Below are 22,246 nucleotides of genomic sequence, written 5' to 3'. Positions count from 1 at the left end.
CTATATATTACTAAGTAAATAAAGTAATCTTGTCTCAGTTTATTACTTTTTGAATCTTACAATGTGTAGTGCAATATACAGTAATGCTACAATGTGTGATTGTACATTGTTTTATCTGTTAAATTTACATTGTACATTTTGTTTATTGTTAATTTTATGTTTCTAGTTAAATATATACACACAATTTTTCTTCTACATCATCTTCCAATAAGTAAGGCACAAATAAGCAATGAGGAACTGCAGTGCATTGATTCTCATGTTTAAAGACATTTAAAAAAACCACACATTAGTTTGCAATGGATTCTTGTTTATTATGATTTTATTATTATTATAGACAAGTTGTAGAATTCTTTCACAAGACAGAAGTGGCAGAAGGCTACATTACTGGGTATTGTCCTCACACACAGTTCCTCACAGGTGTACGTCATTGGGCTCTGGTGATCTGAAGGATTTGCATTGAGCCACAGTCTGTAACCAGTCATACAAACAGAGGGAGGGCGGCTGACAAAGCTGTGAGAGTAACACCCCACCTACAAGCCTGAATACCTGGAGTTCCTGAGACAGAGTGGCTGCGAGAGATGAGAGTGAAGCTAAGTAAAGAGAACTTCTGCCCAGACAGATGATGACAACATGTTACTCAGGATGTGTTTTTTCCTCTCCATTGGTTCACGTTTTGGGTTTTGACAGATTTCAAAAGGCCTCTCAATTTATCAATGCTGACAAAAATATGATATTAAAAAGAACACAAAATATGATTTTTTAAGTTGGGGTTCTAAAGAAAATGTTTAAAAATAGAGCAATAATTTAGACATTTCCAAATCCAGCAGCTGCTTTTACAATTTAAATAGTTGTATTTAGAAGGACTCCAACAGATGACATGTAATCTGATGACAAACCTGCCTGACAAGGAGGAGTTATTATGTGACAGGTTTCTGTTGGTGACTTCCATTCTTGTACAAACCACTTCTGGACAGTGAGCGTACTCCTGATATGGTCGTTAGAGAGGAGGGGAGAAACTGCACCAGTCGTTCCTCTCAGAACATAATAAAGATTCAACTTTCTTTTCACCTCCACATCCTTTCAGATGCATTGTAACAATATTGACATGTAAAAGGAATACAGAAACAAAACCACCATCCAGTCACAGCCATATCCCTAATAACCCGGACACCCACAGGAGATTAAAAAAAAACAAAAGAGACGGAAAGGGTAGGAAAGCCCTTTTCAACTATTATCCTCATCCTCCATGTTCTCAGTAGCTGCGTCCAAACATGGTGTAGTACTTGGCAGGCTTGTTGCAGTTGATGCACACTTGACCAGGCTGCAGCGTCTTCAGGGGAGAGAAGGGAATACAGAGGCTCTTGGCTCCCATGGATGGAGCTCCAGGCTCCAGGTCCTGGTCCCTGATGGAACAAGAGCAAAAAACAAGTTAAAACTAGGGCTACGTTGTAGCACTGAACGGGCCCGAGCACACGCAACTCGGGACCTGTTGCGGTTGGTGGAGAGAGCGATCGGCGACCGGGCACACGGCTCCGCGTTGCATGTGTTTTGCACACTGCGGGAAGGATAAACGCTTCACTTCCTGCGTCTGTCACGCGACGTCGATCCTTGTCTACTAATTGCGCATTACGGTCCACGCAATCAATTGCAGATCACACGGTGAGAATTACATGTAAATCAAATGATAGTTGTAAAACAAAGCTGAGATGTTGTGATGACACTCATCTCAATTTGAAGTTGATCAGATGAAAGCCCTGGGAAAGTTCGTCAAAGTAAAAATGTGAAAAATGGCCAAAATGGCCACTAAAGTCAAAATGGCGGGCTTCCTGTTGCTTTTTTCCCAATTGCACCTCTGACCTTTTTTGTTTGTCTGGTCATGATACACCTGGGCTACGATTTTTGTGAAGATCGGTGAAAGCTAACTGAGGGGCTTTTCCTTAGATGGTGCTGTTGAGCCATTTTTCCACGCCCATTTCAAATTACTCAAGAATACAATTACTTTTTGGGGTTTTGAATTCCCTGCAAACTTTGGTAACAATTTGAGCGTCTAGGCCCTGAAAAAGCCCCAAAAGGGAAATATAAATCCTTTGAAATACAATAGGGCCTCCCACCGGAGGTGCTCGGGCCGTAATGATCGAAATTAGTACTCAGAGCAAAAAAGCCTGACTGAAAATACGGAATGACTGCAGCACATAAAAGCAGTGTGTTGTTTTTAACCCCTTCAGCAACTGCATTTAAAAAGGTTCAGTGTGTAAGATTCAGGCGACCGGGATCTATTGGCAGAAATTGAATATAAAATAATCCTAGCGATGTTCTCACCCTTGTGTAATCATATAAATTGTAGGAATTGTGGTTCTTTACCCTAAAATGGGCCCGATGTATTGAAATACTTTATATTCTCTACGGAGGCCGCCATGATTTTTTTACAGTTTCCAAACTGGACAAACTAAACACCTTTTGAGTTTTTATGACAACTGAAGGCTACCACAGGTTCTCTTTCATGAAGGGGAGGGTGAGCTGAGAGGTATTCAGCTGCAACATGACACTTCATGACAGTCAGTGAGACATTGGACATACTTGGTAGTGGTTTTCTTGATGGAATCCTCACAATCGATTTCTCCACAGAATGGGATCTGCACAATCTATGAAAACAAGACAAACGACAACATCATATATTTACTCTGGTGAGGACGGATATTTGAAATGTATCACACACACAGAGAGGGTTATGTTACTCACCTTGCCCTGGTCCAACTCTTTCTGGAACTCCTCCATCGAGTGTGCAGCCACCATGTGACTCTTCATGTCATCTGAAGCTCTGACAAACACACACACACACTTTTCAATCAATTTTCTTGTATAAACAGCTTTGTCATTCTCTGTTATCTTTGGCTATCTGTCTGTGTACATACTCTCTAACATAATGTATCCCCAGCTGGCTGGTAACAGGAAGGTTATAAACACTCAGCTACACCAACTGCATTAGAGCAGTTTTCTTTTTGCCTTAATCACAGCTTAATGTAATCATGATCACAGCAGTCCTGTAGCGATGAAATATCAGCCGAGGGAGCACAAATGTCTTTTATTCCAAAAAACCCTAGTGTAGAAGTCTGATTGACATGAGAATGATTGTAAGTTTGGATGCCAAAGCCTCTGAATCACTTTTTTTGTTTCAAATTGAAGCCTGATGTATTGAAATTCTTTCTGTGGGATTAAGAGCATGTTTAGACAGGTTTCTCTGCTGCTTTTCCAGTCAGACTCAAGTAACATCTTTTCAATGAATCTTCTTTGTAACCAGTTCAGTGTCTGACCCTGGTGCGTAGTGCTGTGTCCTACTTTTTGAACAGGCAGGTCTGGATGTCCTCCAACATGGCTGCCAGCTTCGTCTCTGCCTCTGCCTCTGGAATCGTCACTTTTGCACCAGAGTCTCTCCTCACTGCAATGCACTGACGCTGCTGCATGTCTTTAGGGCCAACCTCCAGACGAATAGGAACTCCCTGGATGACACACAAAGACAACAGCGTTAGAGGATTGTGTAGCCATTTCTTCCACCTTGTTTCAGACTGTAAGTCTGCAGGGTAAGCTCTTAGTAAACTATGTTAAATATCATAGAAATATTCATTCAATTCAAAGTTATTAATGACCTTGAGTTCCCAGTGGTTGAACTTCCATCCTGGGGAGTAGTTATCGCGGATGTCAGACTTCACCCTGATGCCAGCGTCCAGCAGCCTGCTCAGGTATTTGGAGCACTGGGCCAACAGCACCTCCTTCTCTGCCTCTGGTAGAGAGGCAGTGATTCCACATGGGATTATGACAACCTGGGAAAGAATGGACACATTTTAGAAATGTAACATATGCTATATTTTGTCTGTACGTACCAGTTTTCACCATAGGTTAGGGGTTTACTTTCGCAGGGGTTTGTTGTTCAACTATTCTTTTAGTTCATATAAAAATATGAGAATAGGTTCAAAAAAGGAACTGTGAGTGATTCTACCTGCAGGCAGGCGACCCTGGGGGGCAGTACAAGTCCCATGTTGTCTCCATGGACCATGGTGAGGACACCGATGGTTCTGGTTGTGATCCCCCAGGAGTTCTGGAAAGCAAACTGCTTCTCACCCGGCCTCTTCGGATCCTCAAAAATGATCTCAAACATCTTGGAGAAGTTCTGGCCAAGGTGGTGAGATGTAGCACCCTGAGGAAGTGACAAATTAACAAGATTACTTTGTGTCTTAAAAACACCAGTGTCTGAGTGCATGTGGATTACATGTGGAAAAAAGGAGATTTACAAATCAAACATTTTGTCCTGCTGGCATCAGTGCAAGTGGATGAGAGGAATCAGTGAATTAATCCAGTTCTCCAGTGTACCTGAATGGCTCGCCCACTGGCAGAGATGAAGGCCTCAACAGTCGTGGTGTAATCTCCTCCTGCAAACTTCTCCTTCTCCGTCTTCCTCCCCTTCACCACAGGGATCGCCATCAGCTCTTCATACACCCTGGCGTACAGATCCAGGATCTGAAGCACCTATTTACACACACAAGCCAAAAGAAAAACTACCTTTAGTACTGTAAAAATACAGCATGTAGTTTATTACAACATTTCTATCACAGCCTCTCAGCACTGATACATCCAGATCAGGGTTCCAGGGATCTATTACCTCCTCAGCAGCCTCCTCTTGGGTGGCAAATGCTGAATGTCCCTCCTGCCACAGGAACTCTCTTGTCCTCAGGAAAGGCTGAGGGTGTTTGAACTCCCATCTCTACAGGGAGGAAGAGCAGGAAAAGAGAGATAACACTTCAGCAACTGCAAATGCCTGTAATTATTCAAATAATAACATAAGATATATGTGTAATGTGCATTTAAATGGTGTAGATTTGATTAAAAGGGGACACTGACCACAACATTACACCACTGGTTGAGTTTGATTGGCAGGTCTCTGTGGGACTGGACCCATTTAGCGTATGCCGGATACATCGCTGAGAGAGAGACAGAGAGGTTTATACCAAACATGACGGAGCAACAAGACCTCACCGACAGCTTCATTTAATACAATGTAAATGTTTTACATCAGTGTGTGTGTATCAGCATAGTTATATACAGTAGTGTCCACTAAAGACGTGTGGTTCAGACCTGTCTCACTGGTGGGTCTGACAGCAATGGGCTCTGCCAGCTCAGTTTTTCCTGACCGGGTTACCCAGGCAACCTGACAAAGATCACAAAATATCCATTAATAGATTGTTAACATTGTGTGGTGCAAAAGTATTGTTGTGCTAAATTCAATATTTTTTTTTTTACACTTTCTGTCGTGCTCCAATTACTATTCTACCCAATTTCTTGGGTCCTGTTTACCTCTGCAGCAAAGTCTGCGATGTGGGACTTTTCCTTCTCGAGTGCGGCCTGAGAAACGAACATGGGGAAGTAGCAGTTCTCCACACCAAGTTTCTTAATTTCCCGGTCAAAGAACTCTTTAATCGACTCCCAGATGGAGTAGGCCCAGGGCCGCAGCACGTAGCAGCCGCTGACATCATAATACTCGATCATCTCTGCTTTCGTAATGACCTGAAGGGGGACAGTAACATAATATTGGATAATTCATTATTATGATATGATCATCATTGTCATCTAGACGTATAAAATTAGACGTGTGTTTATTCGACTCACCTGAGAGTACCAGTCGGCCAGGTTCTCCTCTTTCTTAGCCTCCAAGCCCAATCTGACAAGAGGATGACAAATGAGTTATTGTATATATATATATATATATATATATATAAAGTTGATGCCTTGTTAGATGATCTACTCAACAGCTACTGCACAGAGATCTGCAGGTTCCAGTGCAACAACTGACACAGCGACTCCCAATCTAACCAGCCATGCACAGCCAGCAAACCAGTTTCCTGCTCCTAACTGACAAAACACTGAGACCGAGCTGCACCATGACTGCAAAGTGACAATCCCCAATTATTATCATGGTTTTAATTTTAATCTGAGGAACAAGTTATTTTTTGTACTTTTTGCATCTTAGATTAAAAAAATCTTCTTCACCTTCAGATGGTCGTCAAATAAAAAAATTCTGGTGAGCATATGAGTCAAAATAAACAAGAGTTTACAGCCATGCTGACAGCTCAGTGAGGAATTGATAATGCCAACATGTTAATGCTAAGAAGCAGGCAATGTTTAGTGTGTTTACAATCTAATTTAGCATGCTATCAATGCTAATATTAGCCAATTGGTAATTAAATCTGAATAAAGCAGAGACTGATGAGAATTTCCATGGTTTGTAGTGGATCATAAACCAAAGTACAATGTTGAGCTGCTGGTGGCACTAAGGCAGAAGTCAGCTGATAATTAGGATTCATCCTCTGGTCACCATGGATATCCCTACCAACAATCATAACAACACATCCCATAATACTTTAGACATTTCACAAGAGGACAAAAAAGTAAACCTCCAGTGGTTGACGGAGAAAATCAGGACTCAGCAAAGTCAATGGGAATCATCCTCTGGGGATCATAAATGCTTGTACAAAGCCATCTCAGTGTTGAGATTTGAGTCTGGACCAACGAGGAGGGCTGACAGACAGACATCCCCAGAGTCATGCAGCACGTCTCAAGGCAAAGCACACACTAATCAAGCATATGAAAACCACACCAACTAATTAGACTCACCATATCCAATACAAAACTTTCTTCAGTCATTAAGCTGTGCTCACAGATGATCCATCTTCAGTATCCAAGTGGAATAGTGTACTACATTTGAATTAAATCTGCCCCACCTTCATGCCACTGTCCCCCCAGTATTTCTGTTAACGCTAAAATCTTTGTTTTGTAAAGTTCAAAGCTAATTTATCCTGTGGTGCGATTACATACAAAGTCAATGCAAAGACACAAAAAGCCATAGATTTGCATCAGGTGACAGTCGGCATGAGATTTTGAGATTCTCCTGACTTCACTGAGAATCAGAAATGGAGGACAAACTTGCCCCTACTTTGCAGAGATGGAACATAAAGGCTTGGAGAGAAGTCTGAAACATTAAGAGTACCAGGCAAGTTCTAAAAATATGAATCTGTTACTTGATTCCAGCTTCCATCGGTTGTGTTTCATTAGGATCCAAATTAGCACAAGCATTGGCTAACTTCCAAAGCTAAGTCATTGCCCAGTTAATCCAACAACTGTCAAGTCACTGTGCATGTGCTAGTCACAAAAGTCAAGAACTTGTTTAATTTGAACACACTATAAGAAAACAGTTCGGTAGGAATATTTTGTATTGGCTCAGAGATTCTGAGTCTACAGGTCAATTTCAGACAATGACAGAAATAAAGGCGCATATTCATGCTTTTTTTTTTGCCGAATGTGCAATATGAAGAGGAATATATCCATCAGTCTGCACAGCAAGGGTAACCACAGTGAAGAGTGTGAACAGGTTTAGAAATCATAATGAACGGTCTGCATAGAGAGACTGAAAGAAAGGGTTTAAAGTAGAAAAGTTGATTTCAGATGCAAAAAGTAAAACAATACTTTGTTCCTCAATATTTGACAATGGTCTTTGTATTTATTGTCAGAAGGATGACAGTTATTAACAACATCTTTAAGTTTGGCTGAAAACAATTTCCGGATCTACATCTTGACCGCTCTTTCACTTCTATCCAGTCTCTCACCGTGTTTGTTTCTTGGATCCTTGACCATCTCCTGCTCCTCCAGCTCCTCCTGCAGACTCTTTGCCTTGACCGGCCTTGTCTCCTTTACCCTTCTTTCCACCTCCAGCTCCTCCTCCCTGCTTCTCAGACTTGTTCTCCTTCTCCTTGCGGTTTTTGTCCTCTCCTCCAGGACCTCCAGCAGCAGCCACTGGTTTGTAGTCCTCTCCCGTAAGAGTCTTGTACTTGTTCTTCAGGTCCAGAAGACCCTTCACAGCTTCATCTACCTGATCCTGAAACAGAAGTACAATTTTTTTTTTTTAACTCTCCACTTGATGCTGTTTTTTAGTCCAGCCTGTGATTGGTTCCTTACCTTGGGGGCCTTCTCAGACTTCAACTTTCTCACCAGCTCCCCCTGTTGGGACACCTGTGAGAACAGCTCCTGGGACTGTGGACAAGAACTGGACTTGGTGGAGGAGGAGATGGTCTGGGCAGGAGTAGCTGGGGCTCCTGGTTTGTAATCCTTTCCAGTCTGCTGTTTGTACTCTGCCTTTAGAGCCAACAGCTGCTTAACTGCAGCATCTACCTGATCCTGGGGAACAGTCAGCATGAAGAGAGCCATGTTGTCAAAGGTGCAGTGAACAAATGCACGACTATTCATCAATGTAGAAAGTCTCAAAGCAGGGGAAACAGTGTGGACCCACCTTGGGAGCTTTTTCAGTCTTCAGTTTCCTGACCACTTCTCCCTGTTCAGCAACCTTCTCGTGGAGGCCGGTGGCAGCAGGGGCAGGGCTGGGGCTGTTCTGGACTGGAGCAGGGGTTTTCTGGACTGGAGCAGGGGTTTTTTGAACTGGAGCAGGGGTTTTCTGAACTGGAGCAGCGGTTTTTTGAACTGGAGCGGCCCCCGGCTTGTAGTCCTGACCTGTGAGCTGTTTGTACTCTGCCTTCAGGGCAAGCAGCTGCTTCACTGCTGAATCAACCTGGTCCTGGAGACAAGATGGATACAGTCACTCAGTTCATACCAGATTTTATATTTCTGAAATGGTTTAACACTGTTGTAACAGCACCTGTCCACAATTAACATCAGGAAGATATGTTAATATTCCTTTAAAATGTGAATTCAAACGTCTTGATACAAACAATTTGTATAAACATCATAAGCTGTTACACCTACATTCATTTTCATCATGATTGACCAGTCTTAACTTTTTATCATCGTTGGTGTTGAATCAGGCAATATTTTAGAAAAGCTCAGACTAAAGTTTGATTCCCTTACAGCAGTTATTGTTTTCTTCCACAAATTAGGTATTTACGGGGCATTTTTTGTTTTTTATGTTGTAAGTTTACCTATTCAAAACACCTTGTCCAACACTCAGTCACATCTCAAAAATCTATGTCGCAGTTTTCCACAATTCAAGATGATGTCTTGAAACATCTCGTTAGACCGACCAATGTTCCAAAACGCAAAGTTTAGGTACTTTTATAAAAGCAACAAATTCATAGTTTTTTAGAAAGTGAAAGAGAATGTTGGAAATACATTTTTCAAATGTTTGTTTCCAATTCTGCAACATTTCTCAGAAATCATCCTGACCCCTTAATGTTTTCCACCACACTGCATAATCCAGTAGTGGACAAATCTGTTATTGGGGTCTCAGAAAACCAAAAGGTGATAACTGATATTCACAAATATAATTTGGGCATAAATAAGCAACATTTTCTACTGTCTGCCATGCTGCATTTGGATACCTTGGGGGCTTTCTCAGACTTCAGTTTCCTCACAACCTCCCCCTGCTGTGAAACACGCTCATAAAGACCTGAAGAAGAGTTGGTCACAGGGGAAGGAGCAGGGGGAGCGGCGGCAGTGGGCGGGGCCATCCCTGGTTTGTAATCCTGACCAGTCATCTTTTTAAACTCCGCCTTTAGAGCGAGGAGTTGCTTCACCGCTACGTCAACCTGGTCCTAGTACCATCAACAAACCAGCTTATTGTTGCAGGTAGTTAAAGATAAATTTCACTGGCATGCAAATTGTATGGGACATGAGAATTGACTGGTCAAACGCGTGCAGACACGAACAATGACTGGACAGATCACGCAGTTTGAATGGACAAATGAAAAATGACTGCACAAATCACTGCACATGGGGGATGATTGGACAACCAGATGTGGGCGGGAAGAGCGAGTGCACATGCAAATGGGAACACAAACGATTATTGGACGATGGTTTGTGGACATGATTAGTGACTGGACAAACGCGAACGTACCTTGGGTGCCTGCTCTGCCTTCAGTTTCCTGACCAGCTCACCCTGCTGGGTCACTCGGGTGAATGGACAGGAGGTGGGGTCTGATGAAGATGTGGGTGGTGTTGGAGCTGAGGTGGGAGGGGCCATACCTGGCTTGTAGTCCATACCTGTCTGCTCTTTAAACTGAGCCTGCAAAAAAAAAAAAGAGAAAGAGAAAGAAAGAAAGAAAGAAAGAAAGAAAGAAAGAAAGAAAGAGAGAGGAAAGTGGATATGAATGGCAAATCATTTGAATTATTAACAGTAAGTGTCGTGACTTGCTGTTTATTTTTCTTTTAGTAACAGCTGATTTACCTTGAGAGAGAGCAGCTGCTGAACGGCCTTGTCCACATCAGTTTTAGGGGCTTTGGCAGTCTTTAGCTGGCGGACAGCTTCACCTTGAGCTACAATGCTGGAGAGCAGGTCACCGGCTGAGGCTGAGGCAGGTGCTGGGGCAGACTTAGGGGCAGGTGCTGGGGCAGACTTAGAAGCAGCCTTGGTGGGGGTGGCGGGCTAAGACGAGGAGGTAAGACAGATTTACAGATGGAGCTAGAAATGAAAATCTGAGAATCACAGAAAATAACTGCAGCTTCATCTAACTGTATTTTACTCCTGTCTTTCCATTTGGGCTCACTACAGTTTAGATTTGTCACTCCCATAACTGGTAAATTCTAAGAAACTAAAGATCAAAGTGCACTACTGTGTAAACACTTTGAGTGCTTCTGCTGGGTCATTACCTCCTTCAATGAGGGTTATGTTTTCACCCCTGTCCGTTTGTTTGTTAGCAAGATTACGGACAAAACCTTTGGACCAAAGATTTTTATTAGTCACTGACCATTGTTATACATTTTCTTGAAAGGCACTCACTGTTTTGCTGGAGGTCTGGCTCTTGCCTTTGTCCTTGGATCCAGCAGTCGGCATCTCCTTGGTGTGCCCATCAGGAATGTAGAGCAGGACACAGGGGCTCTCCTTACAGCTGTTAGGGCTACAGATGTTAACCACAGTTAGACGCAGACAGGAGGACAATGAAAACACTAAGACAGGGGAAATGTCCTCTATGAAGAGGGGTGGTTCAGGCACACAAACACTTCACCTGACTGGCTCATAGGGCTGGTCGCAGATGTAAAAGCCTCGTCTCTGGAGCTGGATGATGTCACCTTTCTTCAGGTTCTTCAGACAGGGATCTCCAAGCATCTTCTCTTCCAACTGAAAGAGTGAAAAATAGAAATGATATATACAACCAAAGCAAATGAGACACGTCAGATGAGGTTGGGTGCACACACTGCAGGACAGACCTTGCTGTTTTTATTAATGTATTCTTTGAAGTCGTCCTCTTTGGTGATGACAGCTTTGGTGATGAGAGGCAGGTAGTTGATGCAGATGGTGGGCAGAAGCGGGGCGCTGCTTGTTTCAGCCAGCCATGTGATCTTTGTTGTCTTCTTGTAGTCCTTGTTGTCCAGGTTCAGGCGAGCCTCCATGGACACAACTTTACCGTCAGCCGCTCTGAGTGGTGAGAAGGGGGGGAAACATGAATGGGTGAAAAAGCAGATCATTACTTTAACCTGACATCATGTGATTCCTAACAACGAGATGGATTTGCTGAAAAAAGATTACACATACTTGTTGATCTTGGTGATGATGAGGTTGCCCCAGTTGATGAAGGTGACCATCTCCCCCTCTGAGAAAGTCTCAGCATCTGCTCCTTCGATCAGAACTCGGGGTCCGTACCAAACCTCCTTCATGCCCACCTCTATGTTCTGGATGGGTGCACAAATCAAAGTATCACAAAAATGTTTTTTTTCCCCACACCCTCCTGGGGCTCAGTGGTTTTAATTAAATGCAGTGCATGGACCTCAAAATCAACTTGCAGAGACTATGCTCAGCAGAGCAGATTCATTACAATGAAACACACTGGTTTTAGAATTAGAGTGTGTTAAAATCACAAAGTGACCAGAGAATGGATTAAAGCTCTGACCACAGAGTACATAGCATAGCATTCATAAGCTATGATGTTTGGAAACATGAATACAAAAACCTGATGCCTCATAATTTGATATAATATAATATTGAAACCAACACCTCTTTATGGTTTAAATTGGCCTAAACGGTTTGTGACCACCCTTGCATCACTTCAAACTAATCTTCGCCATGGAAATTACAAACACCATTTTATATAATAATGCAAAACACTGGTACATTTCTTTAAAGCTATGGTTGGTAATCATGGCAGAGCTGTTTAGACCAGGCTACATTTAGAAAAAAACAACCGATATATCCCATCCCCTTCCATCAGTACCCTCATCAAAGCTACACCCCCAAAACACATGAACATGTACTGACTGACAACTGCTAGAAGACGTATTTTCCGTGAATCGCTCACTAACTTCTATCGTCTCTGCTTCAGCGGAGTAGGTCTCTACGGCTTGTGAAGATTCCGGTGAGAGCCCATGCACGCAAGCTGGTTACCGACAGACCAATCATTTCATATGGTCAGAATGAAATGTTGGTCGTGTTAATTACAGTCCTGCAAGGGCCACAGACACCTTGTTTTTTTTCAGATGACTTTATTTATTGATGACTATTGGTACATGAAGAGGGTTTCAACAAATAAGATAAAGTGTTCAGAAACAGCTCAGCTAATTTAAATAAACCAATCTACTTTCACTAAGCATTGAAAGATAAATCAAAAATGAACCATGAGAGGAATCGTAATAGACCACTAACCTTTGGGTGTTTGACCACTTCCTTCATCTCCTCCTTTGCCTCTGAGATAGAAACAGGAACCACATAGGAGGTGGACAGAGCTGTGTATCTGGGGGCTACTGGATCAATCACCTAACACAAACACACACACACACGTACAGACAGAAACAGACACAAAACAGGTCAGAAGAAGAAGACAGCAGCTTTATGAAATCTCCAAAAACGAAATGCTGTGTAATGAAAGGACCAAGCAGAAAATGATGCAGCTTCGGTTAAAGCATAAAAATACCCTGATCTGCTCAATGCCAAACAGAGGAAGTCAGAGTCTGGACAAAACGATGAGTGGCGAAAGAAAAGTTGGTTTCATGAGTGGATCATGTCTGTTTGCAGGTCAGGGAAACAAGGCTTTATTCAGCTGCTTGTTAAGCCTCCATCCTCTGTCACTATGTTACCAGCCAGTGTGAGTGTGAAAGAGCCTGAATCCCAGTCTAATGATTTGCAGAATAGATTAATTAATCATCATAGCAGTAGGGGCATCACTGTGGTGAAGAATAGATGGTGGATGCTCCCAAATAATGATCTGACAGCATCAAATTTAAAATATACATATCGGAGGTTATACATTAGTCATATTTCATTTCTTACATCAAATGTTGTAAAATGATCTCTTGTTAGCAAACAGTTGGTCGAGAAGGTTTTTGGCAGTAACCAGGCAGAATGACAAAACCCTGAATCTCTCTGAGGAGTGAATTTGACCTCATGATTAAAGGCTGTTTGTGATAGTATTGGTTTAGGAAATAAGGCATGATGCATTTCTAAAATATCACATAAATATTAAAGATGTTAAAGTGGATTTAGAAATATTAAAGGAAACTTCTCAATGAAAAAGCTGCAATGGATTCTATGGATGAAAAGAAGGGGAGAGACGGAGGGGACAGCATGATGGGGGGAGGATTTTGCACTGTATATGGATGAGCTAGTGTGTGTTTGAAGTAAAAAAAAAAAAAAAAGTTAATTTAAGATTTAACTCTCCATTTGGAAAATCCCACGATAAAGTCCAACCATCGCACTTGTGGGTTTTAAATTGGCCCAAATCACAGAAAGACATAAAGAGCTTCACTGTCCTTTTTAGTAAGATAATATGGTTTCACTGAATGTTCAAATTCACATTCTTCTCTATTATTAAACTGTTGCTGTGAAAAGAGTTGTACAGGCAAATGGCATTTCCTATTACGTCAAGCTAACATGATGTCCAGTGTTAACCAAGCTAAAACCTTTTAAAAGAACCCATTGCTACCTACGAGGCCTTTGGGGCACAGGCCAAGAGGCCCAGGGGTTCAGAGGGCCCCTCGGGCAAAGCCTCTGTATGAAGTATCTGTTAATATTTCAGGCTTTATAGTCAGAGTTGAGTTGAAATACTGCAAAGACAGGTAGATGAGTAAAACTGCACAATCGCAAAGAGACAAATAACATTGAACACATTCTTTACAGATGGGCAGAAAGAAAATAGATGAACAGATTAACAAGTTCATTGAGTTGATACATTTTTAAATAAATAAATGGTCAATTGACGTTTTTGCTAAAAATGGAACTTGTCTATTATCACTGAGTCACTGAGTCTCCAAACAGCCAACAATTATTTTAAACATTAGACAAGATAATGAATATCCCTTGTACACTTGAAGGTCTTCGGTACAAGTTTGATGATAAGTTGTCAACCATCAGCAGATGTTAAGGACACAACCAACAGTTATAACTACTACTAACATTTACACAAAAAAAATATCTAAGACTTTAACCTTTTTCCGTAAAGGTGTGAGAAAGTTCTGTACTTTTTTGAGACTTTTGATCTGCAGATACTGCACAGTTCTGCACCTGGGAGCTAGTTGAGGTTCAAGCTCACATCTGACCACTACACAACTCTTGTTGTTGCTCTTACGCGCCTTCTCTTTGTTCGTTAACAGGTTAAACTGAAATTTTTGGGCACAACTTTGTATCTACTACCCCATCATCTGCTTGGCTGGTAAAATAGTGAAGGCTGCAGGTGGATTTTCAGAGAAACTAGCCCATGATGAAAACGGAGAGCACGTGGGTGAAAATGAGGAAGACGAGGAGGAGGAGTACCTTCAGACAGCTAATTGGCAGCTTGGAAACAGAAGAGTGAGATGCTGTTCAATGTCAGATATAAGGAGGGAGGAAGAGAGAGGATAAAAGGTAGAGACACATTTACACAGAATGGACTGTTTACATAGTTTCCCCTCATCACTACAACTTCCTGGTTTTGTTTCTCTTGAACTCTCTTCACTTGGCCTCGACTCAGATTTACTTTTCTTTTTTGCCTTGGGTTGAAATCCTCTTTAGGTTAAAACAACACAAACCAATTCTCTTCGAGGCTTGTCAATCACTGACTCATTATTGATCTATCCACTAAACTAAATCCACAAAATAATAATGGGTTTTACGGGCCTGTGTTTACTGAATTCAGTATTACCTAAAATTTTGGACCATCCAAAATCAACATCTACTGTCAAAGTATCACTGTAAATGTTAAGTTGACGTGAAAGAACTGTGGGAACCTGAAACTGTCTGAAGAAGGCAGGGAGGAGCGGGTTATCTGAAACATGCATATGAATCCCTTTGTAAAAACAGAAATAGCTAGTAGTTATAAAACCTCCACCACAACCTAAACGTTGTCATTATCACCACATCATGGAGAGTCCTGGGAGTCATTGTTCAGCCCCACCATTTTGAACTCAAGAAAGACTAGTGTCGGCCATGAGGAGTATAAAATCTGCTTTTCTAACTAAGGTTTGGATCTCACTCATCAACGTCACACCTTCTATCTCTATCTCGGGGATGAAGCAGCAGGTGCCAGCGAGAACAAACCACATGGGAGAAAGTGACAGACAGATGAAAATGAGGAAATCAAAAGACAATACACAAACAACTGTGGGGCATGAAATGAAGTAGCTGGTTGGGTTTGTGAGGTTTTCAGTGTCACCGTGGGGACAATAAGCAGTAATGGTGGGATGATGAGGATCAGGGGAAGAGGTGGCAAATGAAAAGTGTTAAAACTGAATGAGAGCAGCAAAGCAGAAAGAAGCCGTGCCAGCAGTGAATCCACGGGCAAATACGTGTACCTCTGTCAATCACTTGCCCGAGCACAAGTGTTCAGCAGGCCCCGCAGCACATTCATGCATCAAATTATATTCTGATCCATTTGGAGTTTATCAAATATCTGTTGTGGCAAAAGCCAAGCCATTCACTTGTTGACGGGAGGTGGTCACTTTTATCAATATCACGCTTGTGTCTTTCTAACTATTAAACTGCATATTGGTATCAATGTTGTCTATAATTTCCATTGTTTGATGTACAGCATCACATTGATTATTAAAACAAGGAAAAATGTACCTTCTTATTGAAAGCCCAGATCTTGTCCCACTCCATGTTCACCACTGATCTTGATCCTCCCTGGAAAGACAATAAAAGGAAAATCAATTTGTTTGAATTTCTTGTTCATTACATAATCATCACATTTTGGATTATAATGTTGACATTGTGCTGTCCTGTTTAATAAATTCTACATCTTAATATGCTCAGTTCCTCTAAAGGAGAGGAAATAATTTGAGAAATTAAAGAAGATAAATAAGAACAAGCTGTTATCAGGCTCAGACAATCCTGTTTATTATATTCCAGCTAATTTGTCTTTTTGGAAGCAGTTTAAGATTTGAATTTGTTAATCCCGGATGAAGTTATCATGCCCTCAGTCTTTGAATTCAGAGGCAGGGAGTTGAAACCATGATAAGTATTTATATAATTTGCTAAGAGCTGATCATCAGTCAAATATATATATTTTTGATCACAGTATCAAAAAATTTGGACTGTTTATTTGTTTTGTTATATACATTAAAGATCCACAACAAAGATAAGGGATAGAGGGAAAAAAAAATGTTTTTCCCCCCCATTTAAGAAAATTAGGGTTCCATCTTTGTAATAAACATCTCCTGCCTTCTCTAACTATGGCTGACAGATGTACCTGGGCTGCTATGAACTGTTTCAGACCCTCCACAGTCATTCCTCTCCTCAGGACTCCTCTGACAGTGGGGAAGCGAGGGTCGTCCCTGGAGAATGATGTGAGAATGAGTCAAAAGCGTACATTAGGGTAGAGAGGAAGAGAAGGAAAAATGAGGGAATTTATAAATAAATAAATAAAACTACCATCCATCGACGTATCCCTGATCGACGAACCAGGTGAGCTTTCTCTTCGACAGCACTGTGTTATTGAGGTTGAGTCTGGCATACTCCCAAATGTAGGGTTTTCTGATCCGCAAGGCATTGATTATCCAGTAGAACTGATCGTCACGGTCGTGGTACTCAGTGGTCCTAAGAGCATGGGTCACACCCTCCAAGCTGTCCACGATGGGGCAGGCAAAGTCGTATGTTGGGTAGACGCTGCAAGAAAAGAGATGGTTAGTTTCAACAACTGATATCAGTAAATATTTGAATACTCAAAACAGTAGATGCAAATATCCCAGATGATTTGTTTTTATAAATCTTTAAAAAGACATAAAAAGGTAAAGTACTTGTAGGTGTTTCCAGTGCGGGGGTGGCTAGCCGTCTTGCAGCGGTACAGGGTGGGGTCTCTCAGGCAGCCGTTGTTGGACTTCATGTCAATCTTGGCCCTCATGCAGCAAGTCTGACCACTCTTTGTTCCAGCTTTCATCTCAGACCACATCTTCATGTTCTGCTCCACCGCTGCAGAAGATAGAGAGAAGTTGCACATTGTAGCTTCAGCAAGTTTGCATATTGTAGCTTCAGTGTTCACTGTGATTGACAGGCGTACTGTTATTTCTGCAGTCGGACTCAGTGCGCTGCTCCCTCTCCAGCTTCATCTGCTCAGGGGGGGTGTTGTCGATGTAGGCCTTGCCATCAGAAAGCATCTGTTCACCAAATTTCATTATGATGGGGAAATGGTCGCTGGTGTAGGTGAACTGGTCGGGTTGAATCTGGAGCATGGCAACATCTTCCAGGATCACCTGAGGAGAAGCAACGACATGTGGAAATAAGAACAATAACTCTTTTCATTTCTAACAGGTGGTTCGGAAATAACATAAATAATTCACAATTTAACCATTTATATTTTCCCATTTACCCTGAGACATTTGCAGTGGTGGGAGCAAATACATTTAACCTCATTACAGTACAGATACATGAAAAATGTACTTCGGTTGATTTATTTTCAGGTACACTTTCACTTTTAATCCACTACATATTAACAGCAAATATCTGTACTTTCTACTCCACTACATTTTTACAATGCACTGTGTTAGATGTTCACATAATTTTGTTTTCTATAAGTAATTAATAACGAAAGGGGGATTGAGCCACTGATCCAATCAGAGCAGACAGGAAACATTAGACGTTCTACTAGAGCTAAGCGTAACTAAAGAAACCCCTTAAGTTGATTCAGAAGAGGCAAATGCCGAGACTCAGCCATGATGATGTAGTAGACTGGAGTACTGAACTATGCACGTACTTTTACTTTCAAATCTTAAAGTACATAATGAGTAAGTACATATTTGCTTTTACTCTGGTAGATAAGTGGATGTGATACTTTTACTTGAGTACATTTTTGTCTATTTATATGTGCTTAAGTAAAATGTTTAAGTACTTCCTTCACCACTGGAAATTGGAAGTCTCACCTTCTCAAAGTCCTCCTTTTCCTTTTCGGGGTTGGTGTCATCAAAGCGCATGATGAGCTTGCCTTTGAATGTGAGCTGGTAGTGCTGGTTGAGCAGAGCAGCCTTGGCATGGCCAATGTGCAGGTATCTAGAGAGACAGATAAATGTATCCGTTAACAAAGAGAGCAGGCTGCTACCGCACAGTGAGGGATCTAATGGTTGTAATCTGAGCATCCCCTAGATCAGATGCAGATTGAGCCTCACCCGCTGGCCTCAGGAGGGAATCGAACCACCACATTGCCCATCTCAGCTCCTGGCAATTCCACAAACTTTCCGACATCCTGCTTCTTTTCGCTCGACTGCAGAACACAGACAGTCAGGAATACAGGAAAGAAACATTTATCTTTAATATTTGAATCTTAAAATATGAATTAATTTCAATACTATCTACTGTTTCACTTTTCTTCTTGTTTGCTCAGTGTAAAGTTCCACGTCAACCTCACCAGACTAAATATCTGTTTACAGTTTCAGTGCAATAATTTTACATAACCAAACATTGTTTTCTCTTAAACTTATTAGTTAAAAAAGAAAATTAATGAAAATTCAACTTACATTGGATTTGGTCGTTGAAGCTTTCTTAGTGGTGTACTTGTTGTCCACTACAGTGAAGGGAACCTGTGAGCTCAGGAAGGAGAACCAGCGATTGACGTGGGAGAAGGATTTGCCCTGGCTTGGCCATTCCTCATGACCTGTGAAGAATCAGGCACAACCTGTAGCTGTGCATTTCACCCATTCACCTGCAGAAATTCCAAACTGAAACAGACAGAGAGTAAAAGAGGCAGAGGTCCAAACTGCCCCATCCTGGATGGTACTGACCTTTCAGGGCAGCCCAGACAGAGAGATCCGCCAAGGTGAGGGCATGTCCGACCAGGAAGGTGCGCAGAGAAAGGGCCAGATCCAGTTCACTCAGCGCCACCGTCAAACTGGGCTGGCCACACAGACAGCGAGCGCTGAACTCCAACCAGTGGTCAACCTGCAGATCATAATCAGAAATAAGAAGCAAGAACCACCAAATGTTGCAATAAATCTCAATTATACACAACCATACACACCTCAGTCTGCTCCATCATGTTGGCTCCATAGAGGCCAAGAGCAGGAGCCACCCGGGCCAAGTACCGACTGATGGAGTTGGCATCATTGAACTGGATCGCACTGAGGAAGGAACAGTTAACAGATGATTCATCGGCATGCAAAACAATAAGTGATATACCTGCACAGCCTCTAACTCTATAAACTGAGACATTTGCTAAATATTCTTTCTTTTATTGAACCGTTATTAAAATATCTAAACAATTTCTTATTTAATTTCCCTTTAACAGAGGAAATTTAATTAATGAATAAATTAGATCCCATTGGGTGGACAAGGCAATGAAATATGTCCTCATCTGAAAACTATTCCATATCATAGATGTCTATTATCAGTAGATTTCCTGTCAAATGCAGATGTCCATCCCTCTATATTTTAACATACAATATACATATGTATTATTCCTCATATTCATACTCTTACATTATTTCTTGCACATATTTACCACATATGTCCCTGCCTGTCACCTGACAATAAACATTACATTATATTTATTTTTATAAACCTGTACCTCTAACCAGATAATGCTTCTCCCTGTGCTGTACTTGTTTACTTCCATTTGTTTAGTGTTTAATTATCTCCATAACAACAACAAAAACACATATGTAGCTGTGCACCAAGTCCAATCTAGTTGTTGAAATACATTTAATCCAGATTTCCCAGATTGTATTGAATTTGTCTGAATCCAATCTGAAAGAGAAAGTCAACTTCTCCATCTTATATATGCTATGCATGGCATCTACCAAGCTGCCTTTGTCTTCAGCCATTATTTTGTACTTGTAATAAGCATTACCCTGACACTTGTCAGTCTTTTGTCTATTTTCCCCCAGTACATTGACTCAAACGTCAGTGGGAGATTTATCCTCCATATTTTCTCCATGCATTTCTTAATCTCCTGCTAGTAAAGGTTAATAGAGGGGCAATCCCAGAAAACATGGAAGTGATTCACTCAGTTTGCTCCAAATAATCTCCAACAATTTATATGTTTCTACATATTGTCATTTATTTACTTGTGTTTTTCTACACTGCCTGTTGATGATCAGCTAGATCTGTGAACTTTGATGTTAGAATTGTGTCACATACTCTGAGACTTGAAGGCGGTTGTCTTTGCCTTCCTCCACCGACACCTGGACACTGCCCTTCAGATGCTCGGCTGCCAGCAGCGCACCTGCAGGACACACGTGTTTGTTAGTGCGCGTATAGTGATTCTCAGTATGATCAGCTTCAACCAGCTTCAGTCAAGAGCAACTGGACATGCTTTGGATTCCAGAAGATTCTCTACTGGTCAAAAGGCTTCTTCACTTCAGAACAACAATTTACTGGATGACTGGCAATCTTCACATATGTAGCTGATTCAGGAACAAGTTGAACTGGTCCTGTGATCTAACATCCAAGCACACTCAAATGTTTTGTTTTACTCTGACGACCTGCAAAATGAATACATGCAAGTACTAAAGTATTCAGTTGATCAAGTTATTGTAGCTAATAGGACGACAGCTACATTGCTGCATCAGGTTTTTTCTGTAGACACAGAGTTTTAAATTAAATCTAGAAAAAGATTAGCAAACTACAACACTATCTACATTTTGAACAGATGCTACAAACAGTACCTGACAGCAGCAGAAGTAAATGTGCACAACACAGGCACTCCCCCACCCAACACCACGTTTCAGGATGCTTGCATCAGCCTGCTGTTCTCACTGCCAACGCCCCGCGGCGCTGTTCATTCACTGTTAAAGCTAGTCATTCTATTAGCTCATATTGGTTTAAAGCCGTGTCCACACTTTATTGAACACAACTGTCACAAAACATGTCCATGTATACCTACACTGTAGCAACATGTAACGTTGTATATGTGTAAACCTGAACTGAGCTAGCTACAGTAAGCTAACGTCAGCGTGTCAACTGCTTTCATGTGAAGTGTCCACAATCATTTTCAAGAAGACTTTTCACAGACAATGTCCCGGTGTTAAATGTCTCCAGTGGATAAAGTTGAGTAGAGTGGGGAAGTTTCTGTCATTATTAAAATTAAAGTGTTCACTTGTTGTTTTGCGTGTGCCACGACGGCATGCTAGCGTTAGCTGGTTAGCTGTACACAGCGCTGCACACTATCAGGAGCCGCCGGCTGGGTGCGTTAGATAACCCAACCTGTATGAACCAATATGGACATACCGTCCAACCAGTTTCCTTTCATATATATAGGTCAAGTTACAGGCGTTGCTGTTTTACCAAAGAAACTACACAACTGCTTCGAAATCCATAGTGATATTTAAGTTTCCCGGACTCTAATATTAAATTCGGCTGGTCAATAGAGAACATTTAACAGACGCATGGGGAAATTAAACTGTTTCGTTGTTGTTTATTGTTGTTCTTGTTTTTCTCGTACCTTCCGCAGTAAACAAGTGAATGATCACGTCTCACGTTCCCTAAAGCAGCACAGTTTAATGCACGCAAACAGACTTCAATTAGGAGCATTTCCCCACATAGTGTCAATCATTGAGCTGACTGACACGTAGCAGCCCCCAAATAGCTCACTGTCACCGGCTACCTGCGTGCACAACACACCGCTCCCCCTGGAGGATCTGCTGCGAGATCACCGCACCCAAACACTCACCTAGAGGCGGGTTGCTCGTGTTGATGGTGAGGTTCAACGCCATGGTGTAAACTCCTTCTTCCACTCAGGTGGTGAAGCCTTGTCACTGTTTCAGAGACTGGAGTCTGCAGAGAGGAGGAGGAGGAGGAAACTCTGCACACAACACACCACTGCAGGAAGAGACGGCAGCACGCTTCTGTGGTTTTTATGAAGGTTAA

At 41.7% G+C, this 22,246-nt stretch overlaps 1 protein-coding gene across 2 annotated transcripts; it reads right to left on the bottom strand.

Moving 5' to 3' along the window:
- Window positions 1–290: 290 nt before the first annotated feature.
- eprs1 (glutamyl-prolyl-tRNA synthetase 1) lies at window positions 291–22,216 on the bottom strand. 2 transcript variants are annotated; one of them, XM_035183492.2, is made up of 35 exons: window positions 22,050–22,215; window positions 20,519–20,603; window positions 19,401–19,500; window positions 19,165–19,321; window positions 18,901–19,037; window positions 18,553–18,647; window positions 18,310–18,436; window positions 17,451–17,643; window positions 17,191–17,362; window positions 16,826–17,059; window positions 16,644–16,728; window positions 16,019–16,078; window positions 12,629–12,739; window positions 11,525–11,661; window positions 11,200–11,407; window positions 10,998–11,110; window positions 10,772–10,889; window positions 10,220–10,417; window positions 9,890–10,057; window positions 9,375–9,587; window positions 8,333–8,614; window positions 8,002–8,220; window positions 7,653–7,921; window positions 5,659–5,710; window positions 5,347–5,556; window positions 5,128–5,200; window positions 4,894–4,973; window positions 4,655–4,756; window positions 4,366–4,521; window positions 3,995–4,192; window positions 3,645–3,818; window positions 3,337–3,497; window positions 2,740–2,818; window positions 2,578–2,642; window positions 291–1,403 (listed from the first exon to the last, which is right to left on the bottom strand). In XM_035183492.2, the coding sequence occupies exons 1-35, from the start codon at window positions 22,090–22,092 to the stop codon at window positions 1,253–1,255; spliced, it is 5,025 nt and encodes a 1,674-aa protein (XP_035039383.1). In that variant the 5' UTR covers window positions 22,093–22,215; the 3' UTR covers window positions 291–1,252. The 2 variants fall into 2 exon arrangements, with proteins under 2 accessions (XP_035039383.1, XP_035039455.1); XM_035183564.2 differs by lacking the exon at window positions 9,375–9,587 and having other exon boundaries at window positions 22,050–22,216.
- Between the last annotated feature and the right edge of the window lie 30 nt (window positions 22,217–22,246).

The sequence above is a fragment of the Hippoglossus stenolepis genome, chromosome 1 (assembly GCF_022539355.2).
Source record: "Hippoglossus stenolepis isolate QCI-W04-F060 chromosome 1, HSTE1.2, whole genome shotgun sequence".
NCBI classification, from domain to species: domain Eukaryota; kingdom Metazoa; phylum Chordata; class Actinopteri; order Pleuronectiformes; family Pleuronectidae; genus Hippoglossus; species Hippoglossus stenolepis.
The sequence above is the reverse complement of the archived record's forward strand: the minus strand, read 5'-3'. Positions and strand labels throughout refer to the sequence as shown.

Coding starts and splice junctions, on each gene's coding strand:
- eprs1 (XM_035183492.2), bottom strand. CDS start 22,092: ATGGCGTTGAACCTCACCATCAACACGAGCAACCCGCCTCTAG. Junction 19,501..20,518: donor AACCGCCTTCAAGTCTCAGA/GTATGTGACACA, acceptor TTCCTTCCTCAG/TGCGATCCAGTTCAATGATG. Junction 18,437..18,552: donor TTCCCTCCTGAGGCCAGCGG/GTGAGGCTCAAT, acceptor CTGTCTCTCTAG/ATACCTGCACATTGGCCATG.